The 14,478-nt window shown below is 39.4% G+C and overlaps 1 protein-coding gene across 3 annotated transcripts in view; it reads left to right on the top strand.

Annotated features, from left to right (window-relative positions):
• Positions 1–12,956, top strand: part of EDAR (ectodysplasin A receptor) — a 71,153-nt gene extending 58,197 nt beyond the window's left edge. For 2 of the 3 annotated variants that reach the window (XM_032100459.1, XM_032100457.1), the window contains exons 6-12: positions 5,099–5,185; positions 6,303–6,431; positions 6,520–6,594; positions 6,899–6,971; positions 7,705–7,864; positions 10,696–10,756; positions 12,106–12,956. In XM_032100459.1, coding sequence (XP_031956350.1) covers positions 5,099–5,185; positions 6,303–6,431; positions 6,520–6,594; positions 6,899–6,971; positions 7,705–7,864; positions 10,696–10,756; positions 12,106–12,425 — 905 coding nt within the window. In that variant the 3' untranslated portion in view covers positions 12,426–12,956. The remainder of the gene's footprint in view (positions 1–5,098; positions 5,186–6,302; positions 6,432–6,519; positions 6,595–6,898; positions 6,972–7,704; positions 7,865–10,695; positions 10,757–12,105) is intronic. The other variant, XM_032100458.1, reaches the window with a different exon arrangement.
• The last annotated feature ends 1,522 nt before the right edge of the window (positions 12,957–14,478 follow it).

Genomic DNA, 14,478 nt, shown 5'->3' with positions numbered 1-14,478 from the left:
CAATTCTTCCCAGTAAAACCACTCCAATGGCTTTGATGTTTTCACTGGTGCTGGAGCTGCATCTGCCACAGGGAGCACCACTCGCCCGTGGGAGACACTGCAGGTCTCTGCAGGATTGCTCTGACCAAGCTCAGGAGCTGAAAAACCTGCAGAGCTGCAGCCTTGTACCAACAGTCTGGCCACCAGGACACCAGGGAAATGAGAGACTGGCTCAAGGCAGGTCTGTTCTCTTCCTTACGATACTCTGAAGTCATGATAGCAAAGTTTAAATAGCAATTATCTCCTTCATGTTGCAAGAGAAAGTGGTGTTCACACTGAATTCCTGGACAGAGGCTTAGTTCATGGAGTTCTTGTCTATGACTTTCCAGTGCTGTGCAATAATTACAGCTCCCAGTGAGTCCTACACAAAGCTTCAACAGACGCAAATAAATTGTCATACTAAGGCCATGTGGCCTATAAGCATCATCACTTCCCTGCCCTGGCAAAATAAAAGGAGAGAGAAATAAAATAGTTATAGAATTACAGAGAGCACAGCAGCAAGAAAATACTTCCTTTTATGTGATGTGGTTACTTACAGAGAGATTGACCAGATTGAAAACAAAAGTCTGGGGGAACTTCCCTATGATCATTTTTAAAAGTTTAATTCTCAGAAATTAATTTACTTCATGCTCTTCCTGGTGTAATAACTACCTACACTAACTGAAGTATCTATCTGTGGCTCCAGAAAATATCAGAGTAACTTATAATATTCCGTAAAATAAAGGTCACTCAGGCAATCCTCCATTGCCTAGGATATGTTCTGTTATCAGTGATTTGCCATATTTTCAGAGTTGGTTTATGTTTGGTTACTGAAGTCATATGTAGGCACCTCAGAAAAAAGGCTGGCTTTGACAGCTGCTTTAGCTTCCATGACTTTGCAAGAGCACAGGCATTCCATTTGAAGTGTTGTTTCCTTAAGTTTGAAGGCAAATATTTCATGTAAGTACCTGAATACAGATTTACATTATTTAAAAGTTCTGACCTCTGCTTTCTACATATCTAGGTCTTTGTTTGTAACTAGGTTTAGTTAAAATCCAATTTTAACTTTGTCAGCCATCAGCTGCCTATTTTTATTGAATTTCAACTCAGTATAATCTATTTTTCATCTCATATTTCAGGCTGATAGTTACTTATTTGCATGTGTGCTTTATCCTACTTCAGCCCATAAAAGAGTCTCAATGATGGCACTTGCAGCTTGTCTGTGCCATTCATAGCTGGACTATGTCTGGGAGAGGAGGGATGCATCAGGAGAAAGCAAGCTGCACTCAAGAACAAGAAAGAGATTAATATATAGACAACAATTTTTTAAAATGCGTCTTATTTTATGATCACTCTGATAGTCTGTTGTGTACACATTTTGGAGATTTTTATAACATGTTATTAAGTATTAAATAGACTCAAAAAAAATCTCTTGCTGTCTGTGAGCAGCAGTCCTTCGAATGGACCAGTAAGTTGATACCCACAGCAACATATGTCAGGGGCACATATGGTCTCCTACTGCACCAGATTTTATTCACTCACAAACACTTGCAAGGGGGCATGGTGGTAAAACCTCCTTTCCTTGTGCTCTCCCCCTGCTCCTCTCACAAATCTGGTAGTTTTGTTCGTCACTTCTTATTGTAAGTTCTGTTTCAAGATACAAGAACAACTGTAATAGTCTGTTACATAAAGCAGAAAGCTTCATTGAAGCAAGAAAAAAGTATTTCATTGCCCAGCATTTGTTTCCTGAAAGGACAAAAGGCATCTGGATGGCAATTTAAGTTAAAGCTATCTTTTGAGTTAAAATCCCCAAACATTCAAATGTGAATACAGATTCAATTGTTCTTTTAAACAACAAGTATGGAGCAGTTTTTTATTGAAATTCTATTTAGACTCCAAGAAAGTTACAACTAAATCACAGTTTTCTTGTAAAAAACCATTTAAAATGCAAAAATTTACCAACCACCAGTGATAAACTTCTTTCCTAATTTCTTCATCACATTCCTACAGTATTACATACAGGTGTCTAAGAATATAAACCACTCTTTTGCACAGCTATTTTATAGCCATCGGTCTTTGTTTAAAAAATAGAGTTGTTTCCATATGTTGTGCTATAACACCTTAGGATGTCTCTGCCTGAGCTATATCTAAGTCTTTTTAGATGATGTGCCATCTATATTGGAAGCAGAATTAATAATGTGATTGGGATGCAAAACTGGATGTGCACAGGAACAACTGGCATTGCAGTCACGGTTTGGTGCTGACTGGGAAAAAGCAGCAGCTATGAGTTGTTTCTTTTTGCTCATACAAAAGTGGCATAAACTGAAATTCCACAGAAGCTGGCAGTTTGGTTCCTCTTGTAGTGCAGGTGCATGAATTGGCACTTTCTTCTAAGCCACATCTAAAGAAAAATCTTGGCTCATAATGGATATGCCAAATTATTAAATTTGACAGCAGACTTAAAATATGTGTAATGACTAACTCCCACCCAGGCATATGTGAAAGGCCACCACATTCTAGCACCAGCCTTGATTTTGCCATGCCAGCACTACAGAACAAAGGAGGTGGCTCCGTTCCTGTGCAAAGCACACTCTGCACACAGGCTCTGGGGCTGGAGGCTCCCACTGGTGTGCACAGGAGAGGGGGGGGTGTGTCCACACGTGTGCATGGTGTGGGCAATGCGCCCTGCCCTGGTGTAGAGCTGGGTGAAGTGTGGCAATGATGCTGAATGAGGAGTGGTGACTTTCCTCCTTATCCTTCCTGTGCTACTTCCTGCTGCCTGACTTCCCACTTGGAAAGGCTCTACTTCCTTTCACAGATGGGCGAAAAACACGAGGTTAACCATACCAACCAACTGAAAGATTATTAGGCAGAAATACTTCAATGACTTCATGCTTCAAGTGATGGAAAACAGAGGCGAGTTTCCTAAAACTCACTTGCAGAGGAGATGAGCTGAAGCTTGTTAGCTAAACTCCAGGCAGACAAAGCAGCACAGCTTGCCTGTGTGCACTGAGAGGCAGTGTCAGAGAAGCTATTGTTGACTTGTTGCAGCTTGCAAGGAGCGCGCAGAATTCCAATTGGCTGCAATTGGATTTGCCAGGGGGGCTGCAAGAATAGGCGTAAGCCTGGTGGCTGTGCATGAACATGAAGGAAAGCATCAGGCTACACCACTGGCCATTTGCTAAATTTCCTCTGTTGTCCAGCCACAATGTGTAAACACAGAGGTCGTGACCAAGGATAATTCACTTCAGTTTCAGGAAGAATTGCTGAAAATTTTACACATTTTTATTCTGTACCTGTCTTTAATGTCCACTACCTGCAGATGACAGCTTCATTTACTGATCCCTAGAGAGCCTACTACTGCATTGAAGTTTCTGGAGCTCATAACTAATTCTTCTTAGAAGGAAATCTGTCACAGAGAAAGGACCAGATGCAAGACTTACGCAATCTAGCCTTCATTTGCAAAATACAAAAAGCATCTGAACTAATAAATTACTATATTTAAAACCTTATGGAAATCCTTATTCAGTTTGAAAAAATACCAATTATAATGAGTTAATCCATTTCCTTCAAATGAATGATGTTTGAAAGAAGTTTTGTGATTGTTAAAGAAAATTTCTTTAGGAGACATCTGCAACTCATACTTTGTAACCTCTTTAAATGTACATTTCTCATTCACAAGATGCTAACAGGTTTTATTTTAGACAGTACTTTTTTTCTTTTTTAAAAAACATTTCTCTTCATTTGGAAAATGTGCATATTGCTTTGTTCTTCACCACAGAACCATTCCAGACCACTTGATTTCTTGTCATGTTTACCTGGCGATTTGATTTCTTTGAATATTTACTTGGTCAAAAGAATGGCACAGTGAGCTCTCACCTACTCTACTTGCCCAACCACCTTGTGGAGCCATGTGCTGTGCACACCTTACCAGACGACTGGGACAGCTTTTTGCCTTTAGGTCTGCTGAATTTAATTATCACTGGACTTTTTCCACAGACAGCTAATACAAAGCAGGAGGAATTTCATACCTCCTCCAAGACAGAAAATGTTTTTCCGTGTCTGTTGATAGAAGCTGTTTGCATTACATGCTTACCAATGGCATTAAATTCATTTGAGGATGAAGATAACATTTATTCCCAACCCTAATATTTTTGTTCTGTTTTGGAATACTATGCAAACACCCTCCTATATAAAAGCATTCCCATCAACAGCTTTATTCCAAATAATACGTGGTATTGTTTGCTATTGTCAAAATATGTTATTTTATGAATTGGTTTAATGCTTTGAAAACTTGGTGCTTGACACTAACTGAAAGATTAACCTTGACTGTAGAATTTAGAACTGGAAACCCCTACTGGACAATCTCACCCCTCTGAAAGGATGAAGTTTTCCTATAACTTCTTCATTTACTGTTTCAGTGAATTTTCCTTCTCCCCAGAATATAGATTTGGACTAACAGGAAATCATAAGAAACATACTGCCCAGTTACATTACAGGAAATGCTAATATTCCCTTTTATGACAGTACAGCTCCATGGAACAGAAAAGCAATCAACACCATTATTTGTCCCTATGTTTTCCTGTGGAGTCATGAGGGTGTGCATACCATCCCAGTTTCACAGTGATGCTGCTAGTGAAGGATGCTTGTGAGAAGCACTAGTTTGATGAATCTACCAGCTAAGTCTCAGTCTGCAGTTGCAAATACTGAAGAGTGGGTTGTAAGCAGTTTGAGTTGTCAGCTGGATCCTGGAAAACCTTCGGTTACCCAGGACAGATCCATAACATGGGAATCTATGTGTAGCAGTTGGCTTTTTCTTCTGAGTTCATATCTGTTCAGGAGTTTGACTCCACTCCCTCTGGACAGTATGCAAAAACATGGTCTGTAACCCTACTTCCAGTGTACCAGGAGCACCTTTCGGGATTAGTGACATTTCAAAGAGCGAGCAGTTCATGGGTCCTTTGCTAATAAATGGGAATACAACCAAGACAAGTAGAGGCTCTCTTTCCTTGAGCCAACCTATCCCTTTGACTGGACAAAGTAACCATGGAATTTTATGGTGTTTCTGTTTATATTCCAGGTGCAGGCGCTAACTCTGGCATTTCAGCCATTTTCCCGAGTACCTCTGGCACAAGCACTTTCTCGCCTTACCAGCATGCTCACAAAGGTAAGAATGCACTCACAGGGTTCATTTAGCAGCTCCTTGTTTTGAAAAGGGCATCAACAAAGTGCAACCAAACTGAAAGTATCTGTTGCACTTTCCATTGTCACCATTTCCAGATTTCTAAAACTGCTATTAGAAATAATTCAGAACTCATTTTTGTTCCTCAGTTAATCAACACTGCTGTTTCAGTCAGCTGAACATAAAAAGGATTTGAGCTGTACTCAGTGATGCCAGCAATAAATTTAGCTCATTATTTGTAGCTCTACAGAAATAGCACTCTGTCTCAGCAAAGCTTAGCTTAGAATGGTGAAAACAACTTCATGCACAAATATGGTCAGTCTCTTATTGAGCTAACATAAGCAGTTCTCCAGCATGATTAGGAGGCTTTTAAAATTTTTGAACCTGAGAAGACAAAACGGGAAAGGTGCAATTAATGAGGTACTGACAATGCTGGTCTTGGTACTGTCTGAAAACACGACTGTTGGGATCATGTTTTCAGAAAAATTGAAGTTTTCATGCCTTTCAGCATATCTGTAATTTTCTGCATACTTTCATGGCTTTTCAATTCTAGCCTTTTGCATCTAAGTTTTCTTTCTGAATATCTTTTCATATAGTTTATTTTAAATCCACCTTCTAGTCATGCTGCTTTTTAAGTATCTGTTAGAAAAACATCCATTATTCTATGTGTGCAGTGTCCCCCTTTTAACTTAGAGCTCTTGAGGCAGCCACAGTTATCAACAGTCATTTTAGCTCTTACTTTCTTTGTATATTTACTGGGTTTTGTCTTGTCAATGCTGATTCCCAGAATGCAGTGCTACAAAACTTCTACTCTTGCTTATGTAAAGCTTCCCATATTAAAATACAACTTCCTGCATCTTTGTATCTGATGGATCATACCATCAAACATTTTTAATGAATGGTTTATGCATCTATATCAAAATTCTGAAAAAATTTTAATTAACTTGCCTTTGAGATGCAACACTAAGTTTTTCAATGCTTAACAAGTAACCAAGACTCAGATCAACTAAAAGATTATGCAAACTATGTGTAGAGCAGACTGCAAACTGTTAACTATTCTCTGATCCTAAGAGTTGCTCCTTTATTTTTTTTTTTATTCCAGCAGATCTTTCAGGACAAGGACATCTGGCTACAGCTCTTATAATTGCCATGTCTACCATCTTCATAATGGCTATCGCCATTGTCCTCATCATCATGTTTTACATTGTAAAAACAAAACCATCTGCTCAAGGTAATTGTTCAGCAGGTGAAATTTTAGTTGCAAATGCTCTTTTTAGAAAGCTTCTGAGAATAATTAGAGTTATATTTGTATATTCTAGCCTGTTGCAAGAGCCACTCAGTAAAAAATGTCGAAGCTCAGGCTAACACACAAGAAGAGAAGAAAGAAGTACAAGGTACAAGTTGGTTTAGTTTTGCTTTTTCTATCCAAGACAACACTGGGCTTAAATACTCTTAATACATTTCTCTTAATTACAATTTCTCCTTTGGAGTGTATAAAACCCATATCAGTTTACTAAAGAATGGTCTATAACAGTTTTTTATACTTCCAGAATGTCACTTAATCCTCTGATAGCAACTAAAAATACAGCAGAGAGATTTATTTTGTCAGCAAGGTTGCCAGCAGAGCTAGCTCCTGACTCAAAGCACTGGTTTGGAAACTTATTGCCAATTTAAACTTCTCTAATTGTTGTTCTACAGATAATGTTGTGATATTCTCTGAGAAAGAAGAGTTTGAAAAACTTACAGCTACTCCAGCTAAGGCTGCCAAAAGGTGGGTAAAAGATAAGTATATTGCTAGTTTCACTGAAATGGGGGATGCACATGGTCATCATTCATCCTGGTACAGTGGAACACATGAACTAATTCGATGGGTGTGCTGGCAAGTTGCTGCAGCAGGGCAAAGACCAGGTGCCTTAGTAGGCTTTTCCCCCTCTGGTTTCTAAGAGATGATAACAGATATCATGAAGAGACACCTGTGTCCTCCCCATTCTCTCTGTGACCAATTCATCCGCTCTTGGGATTCCGTCTACTCTTTTGAGAGGCTAATTTCTGGGATCTGCATGCAGCTCTCACTCACATGGCCTTAGTGAGGTTCCTCTTCCCTTTCTAGGCAGGAAGAGTAAAAATAGCTGCTACAGGCCTTAAGGAAACCCCTTGTTCGTAGCATCATCTGGATGGCAGGTTGTGGTAGTTTTCCTCATCTTGTCTCTGCCCAGTAGCCAAACCTGCCTGGGTAACATGATTAAGGTGAGCTAAACACTGTCCTCAGCTGGAAAATCCCTCTCTGAAAAGATTCTTGCAAGCTACCTGTGACTGTGTGACCTGGTGGGCATTGCACATACACCCTGCGCTGGTGAAGGCCGTTACACTCACAGGATTTCAGAGGAAAGGCATTTTAAAAAATGGAAGACAATTCTATTCAATTACTCTTGGATAGCGAAACGGAGATGGCTGGAGTCAGCTCGAGAGGCTTCACTAAGATAACCATATCCTTCATTTTACAGTGAAAATGATGCATCTTCTGAGAATGAACGACTTTTAAGCCGGAGTATGGATAGTGATGAAGAAGCTGCAGTTGACAAGCAAGGGACTCCAGAGAGATGCTTGTTATCTTTAGTGCATTTGGCCAGAGATAAATCTTCTACAAGCAATAAATCAACTGGGGTAAGGCTACCTTGAGATTTAAAAATTGAGACCATTTTTTTACTTTTTTTTAAGAAAAAAATATATAAGCTATCATCCCCCAAAATGCATTGTAGTGTAGATCAGATTGATGTACAAGAGCTTCTCCAGACAAATTTCTTATAGAATCTCTTTGCATAATGACATGTAGAATGTTCAGGGATGAAAATCAAATTTTCTACAAGACTAATTACTTTGCTTTTTTGAGTGTTATATTTACAGTTTAAAGAAAGAAAAACCCCAAATAACAGCAATCCCCTGTTATAGCTAATGCTAAGACAGTAAAACAATATATCAGCATGGCAGGATTCAGCTGACAGCAGAGCATCTGAGTACCTTGACCCAGCTGCATCGGTATTTCCATGGCACAGACTTCTCAGTAATATCCGGTGTTGTGCTTGGTTTCCATGTGGAATTTTGAAAAACATACACGTGGCTTGAAGGTCATTCCTGTGCTCTGAAGGACTCTGTAATCCACTGTTTTGCTGTGGAAGGCCTTTGCTTCTTCCTGCTGAGCATGTAATGCTCAGGGCTTTTTGTCTAACTTGGAGTATTTTAAGGCACAGTTAAGGCCACAAACTTTTAGTTTGTGTTAACATCAAATTATCCTTAAAAAGAAGGTGTCTGCTAAGATTTTTTCAGTATTTCAAATTTATTTTAAAATGGCAATATCTAGGTCAAAATCACATCATTAATATCAAACATCAGATATTGTTTAAGAAAAAAATAGGTTTGAAAATGCATCTTTTCATGTTTGCATGTTTTGAATTGTTGGGATGGATCCGCTCAAACTTTCTAAAACACACCACTTTTCAGCTGAGATCAGACACAATGTCTCAACACAAGTTAAACAGTTTTGTAGTTGTAGACATTTATGACCATCTGAAAATAACTTACTACTCCAATACTCACATTTTAAAGTTCAGGTTTTTGAGGTCTCTCTAAATATCCAACTTGATGATACTTTTGCAAGCACTGGCTTGAAATAGGATAATACATCTAGGGCCGTCATGAAATCCGAATATTTAATAAGGAACAGGTTACCTTAGAAAGATCATGGATCATAGATACATTCTCCAGAGTCATTTAGATAGATAGCCCATAAGTGCACCTTAAGCATGAACTATTTCTTCCAGACCTGTTCTAACACACTTCCTCATGGACTAAAGACAGCTGACAAGGCTGAAGACAGACTTTTCAATGAAGGCGCAGATTGCATCAAGATTCTCCACTCCATACCTAAGATGTCACAATTAAGCCAGTTGCCAGAAGCTAGAAAAGCAGTAATTTTCTTCAGATTGGGAATTAAGTAGCATTAATAGCAAAGGAGAGAGTATTCAGAGCAGTTAGACAAGGATAAAGAAAATTAGAGGCTTGCTATTAACCAAGCCTTCTTCTTCCTAGTTATAACAAAACCCATTTGCAATGAGCTGCCACAGAGACGATCATCAGGCTAAATATTTCCTGTTTGCTTTCAGCTTAAGGTTTAAAAATCTCCCATCTTCTGCCTCTGGTAAAAAGAGCATCTTGCATAATTCTTCATGGAATTACTTAACCTTCTTCTCTCTTCTAAAAGTGAGGGGAGAATGAAAATAAGCATCCAACAGTTTTCTTAGGAGAAATTTTAATAAACCCTATTAAAAGAAAATTTCCTGTTTTCAAGGTTTTAAAACAGGTAATCCAAGCCTAAAATAGCAACGTGACTGACTCAGCACATGTAAATTACATGAGGAAGATGTGAGCAACACTCAGTGTCTGCATTGTGTTGCCCTGCGGACAAGGCACTCGCACTGTGCCTGCCAGGCACGCCACAGGTGGAGCAGCCACTTTGTGCTCTCCAGCTGCAAGTCCATTAATCCACGTCATTGATGTGCCTTGCCCTTTACAGCCCAAATAAAATGAGGAAAATCTTTCCACAAAACAAAATACTGAAAGCAGAGCTTTTATTCAAGCCTCCTTTGCAGTGAAAAGTGACAAATTTGTGGAGATAATGCTAGAGTCCTATCGAAAAGACAGCTTTTCAGAAAGCTCAGTCCTAATGAGAGCTGGCACAGAGAAGAAAATTTCAGTCCCTGAGAGCTCATGACATTTTGACATTTATTTTCACTCCACATTGAATCCAAAGCCAAAACTTGAGAATATTTTGCTAAATGAAACTATATTAAAATGTCCATTTTTAGCTTGAAAAATGTCAGGTTTTCAGTCCTGTTTCTTTTTTGTCAAAAATGACTAGATTCCCTGGGACTCCCAGCTTTCTTCTCTCCAAAACTTCACTGGTTTATTTTTTTAAATCTATCTGTAAAATATTTCAGTTAATTAGTAAGGCACTAAGCAGGTCTATGTCAAGAGACAGAAAGGAAGAGCCCCTCCTCTTCAGTCCTCTTAGATTATCAGAAGAAGGCAATTTCAGTTTGAATTTAATTCCCTGTATCCAGTCCTGACCTAGTTTACCTGGACAACCCTACATTAATTTCGCATACATGGTACCAGATTTGTCCTCATTCTCAGGAGTTTGCCTCAGTCTGAAAGAGAAATAAAACATACAAACACTTGGAGCAGAAAAGTACTTGCTCCCAAAAAAAGTCTAGAAGTTGGAATGAAAGACTCTAGCAGTGGCAAGTGAAATCATAAATATGTTTATGTTTCATGGAATAATTGCTGTGTCATTTTCTTTGAGTCTTCAAAAGGGACCCTTAAGGACAGTATATGAAAACCTCATAAAATGGAGATGTCCCACAGACTTTCCACTGCTGTCTTCTAATTGTTTAATCTTGTAACTGAAAAATTAATGAAATAAAACTCTTTTCATTTAGATTCAAAGTCGAAGGAAAAAGATACTTGACGTGTATGCTAACGTATGTGACGTTGCAGAAGGTGAGTGTACAATTTGCACCTATGCTAACAGCATGAAATTAGATCACAAGCATTTGCTATAAAATAAGAGGGCCCGCTGACTATCTATGGAAAATAATCCCAAACCAGAGAAGACACCGTAGGCAGATTTGTATTCACTTGCCAGGAACCCTGTGGTGCCGTGACCCCAGAGCTGTCCAGGCTGGGCTTGGGCTGAAGCACACCATGGCTTCTCTCCGGGCACGTGCGTGAGCTTCCTTCCCATGGAGAGCAGGAAGAGTTGTGATGGGCTGTGTTGGGACACACAAACAGGCCAAGATGCAAAGAAGCAGTTTTGCATTCCCCATCTAGAGGAAACCTGTTGGACTTACTTCTTTAGATAACAGATAAAAAATAGTTCTAAATATGAAAGTCTGATTTGGGGAGGGTCAGGATTGAGGGTAAGACAAGTCTCAACCTACTCTTCTTCTCTAAATTCTGTCCCATATCTCACAACATGTGGAGTTTCCAGGCTATAAGGGTTTTGAACCTGTTTAGCACTTGACTACCTGAAGTGTTTTAGCAGAAGAGACACGAATTAAGTTCCCTGCAGAACAGGAGATGTGACTGTATTTACCTCCCACACCACACACACACTTTGTGTATGATTATTCTGTAATTCAGGCAGCTCTGTCTCCCATCAGATTACTGCTGTTGAGTAAGAAAACTACAGAAAGCAAAAGACTTGTTTGGGAAAAATGCTGTAGCTGATTCTCTCCTCTGTTTTCTGACCATGAATACATAGAAAATACGTCCAGGAGAAAATAGCCTTTTCCCCACAGGATGAATGTTAAATCCTCCCTAGAGATTCATGATAGTAATGACAGCTAAGCACTTGCAGGGACTTTATATTTGCGTCTGGCATCATTGCTTCACCTCATTTCTCACTTTTCTACAAGGGCAACTTTCAATTACAGATGTGTTTCAGCAGCTGCTTGTGACAGTCTCAGGGAAGGGTCAAAGCTGTCTCTGGAGCTCAAACACTGAGACTGGTGTGCAGAGGTGTATTAATGGGGCTGCTCACTAGGGACACAGTTGCAATATACTTTTTCTAACAGCTAGTAAATTGTTGAAGCAATGGGCAGAGCCACGGGCATTCATACAACCCATCTATTACTTCTTTTCCAGGCAACTTTTTACCCTAATTATGACATCCTAATGAAGAATTAATTAGGTAATATATTAGGTAACTTTGGGGCTAGACAGACCTATCATGAACTATCACTTAAGATTTTAGCTGTATTCACTGCTAACAGTGTAATCTGTTGTACTTAAATAAATGTCAAGACTTGTACCCAGAGCCACCTGAAAAGCCATCCCTCCCTTTGCAGGTCTGAGCCCTACGGAGCTGCCATTTGACTGCCTGGAGAAGACCAGCCGAATGCTCAGCTCGACCTACAACACAGAGAAAGCCATCGTGAAAACGTGGCGCCACCTGGCCGAGAGCTTTGGGCTGAAGAGGGATGAGATTGGCGGGATGACAGATGGCATGCAGCTGTTTGACCGCATCAGCACAGCAGGCTACAGCATCCCAGAACTGCTCACCAAACTGGTGCAAATCGAGCGATTGGATGCTGTTGAATCCTTGTGTGCAGACATTCTGGAGTGGGCACAAGCAATGCCGGCTCCTGACCCAGCAGGAACATCCTGACATGCCTGTCTGGGCCCTGCACTTCCACATCAGCCCAAAGAAGTGTGATTCCAGTAAGCACTGCATCAAAGACTTTGGACTAAAGACCGTGGATGCTTCTTCTACCTAATTGTTCACGATAACCAAGGGGAAGCTCTTCTCTTTGACTTCTGAAAGTGAAGTTACGCATCTACCAAAACAAGAGCAGAAATCTCCCAAGAAGCTTGGCATGAAACATATCATTAAACAAAATGCTCATGTTAAACAGTTACTGATAGTAAGTGGACACACAAATATCCCTTTTGTGATCTGTGCATGAGTAGAAGGGCAAATAACCCTGCTGGTATCGACCTTCCTGCCTGGCCTTCAGGAAAGGAATTGAATAGCTCTCTGAAAATATTCCTGTCTCTTAGGGCTTCATTCAGTGGTTCAATGGTGTTGATGCATTGTGGTGGCCACCTAAACCAGAGACTAGACAAAAATAAGAGAATAATAGTAGGTATTTATTTGAAGGGCCTTCCAATGGTACACCCTGGGCAGTCAAAAGGCTGCACCCAAGATGGACCCTGGGTCACAGGTTCTTCACACTTTTATAAGTTTGGTCCATTTGCATATCAGGGTTAATTCTCCAATTATAACCTCAGTTAATGATGTAATTACCCCAGGTTTCCCCCTCCCCTTTTTAGTGGCTTTAGTTTACACATTTTGGGGCCTGGTGTCCTTGAAGAGCAAACCTAGAGAGGTTTGTTATGTCTAACCAGCATGAGAGAACAGCAGCCAACAGGCCACAAGAAACTTCAGAGTTACACACTAGCTAGTACAGGATTTGAGAAATATAAAAGGTAAAACCTAAGGCATCAGTTTAACAGTTACAGCCAGAAGCAGTACCACAGCCACAGTATCAATTAATACACATTAGGCACGTACATTTCTATCCTCTCCAACCAGTTTCATTTCCTACCTTGTTACGGGTTTGTTGTATCTAGGAGTATGTGCATTATGTGCATAGGTGTATATGAACAGTCCTCAGATTGACTAACTATGCTACACGAAAAAAGAGTCAACACAATTTACAGATTGAAGTGCTTCAAAACAATCTACATAATACATACAAATGCACTCTTGGTCCATACTGATATTTCAGAAACTATAAATTCAAACTCCTGGCTTGCTGAGGACAAGCTGGTTGGCAAGTGGGCAGTTAAAGTGGGCAGTTACTCCTTGCAAGTTGAGAGCAAATCTTCTTTTCTTTACTGTTAAGAAAAAAATCAAAACCAAAACCAGATTGTTCATTACCATTAAAAATATACTTTTCCAATAGTGACATCTATATATCAAATTATATTCTAACCAGAGGAATTTCAGACAGCAGTGGTGCACATGTGACACAAAGAGTAAAAAGAGTAGATTTCTTTAGAGACACTTGAAATGCAGAGGAAAAAGTGTTTCTTAATGCGATATACTCTTGTAAGCCTAGACGATGAGCACAGAATCCACCAGTGACATCAAACTCATCTGGAAGGTAAAGCATTATTGTGAGTTTGTGAAGTACAAAAATTGATCTAATTTGTTTTTCTTTTAACTAATGTCTGACTTTCATAGTTAAAATTTATCTAAAACTCATTCAGACCACAAGTCAGTGTCTGTCACCAAACCTATTTGCCTAATTCATCGCTAAAATAGTGAAGATTAATTTCACTAAGTGCAAACACTAAACTAAGAGATGCCAATTACAGAGCAATACTTCATAAATTCCAAAATGCAATTAAAAATATTAATTATTACCCAGAATTTAACAACAAGTATTCCATCACTTAGTAACTAGGTTTTATCTATGATAGTATCATAATTGTGCAAAACATTTAGCATCACTCTTTAACATCTATATTTAGTATCTTTTCAGCACTTGATTTGTATATCAGGGAAAGTGCATACTGCAACATGAAACCTATCCCTCTCATTATTCTTTTTCTACCCTTTCTTTCACATCATAACACACTCTTCATTAATCTGCATATGCCAAATTTGGTAAGGCTTTAACTCTTGTTTCAATGATGCAGCAAGTCGCATTTAT

This window comes from Corvus moneduloides, chromosome 2, assembly GCF_009650955.1.
Source record: "Corvus moneduloides isolate bCorMon1 chromosome 2, bCorMon1.pri, whole genome shotgun sequence".
NCBI classification, from domain to species: Eukaryota; Metazoa; Chordata; class Aves; order Passeriformes; family Corvidae; genus Corvus; species Corvus moneduloides.
Note: the sequence above shows the minus strand (reverse complement) of the source record. Positions and strands in the feature narration are given on the sequence as shown.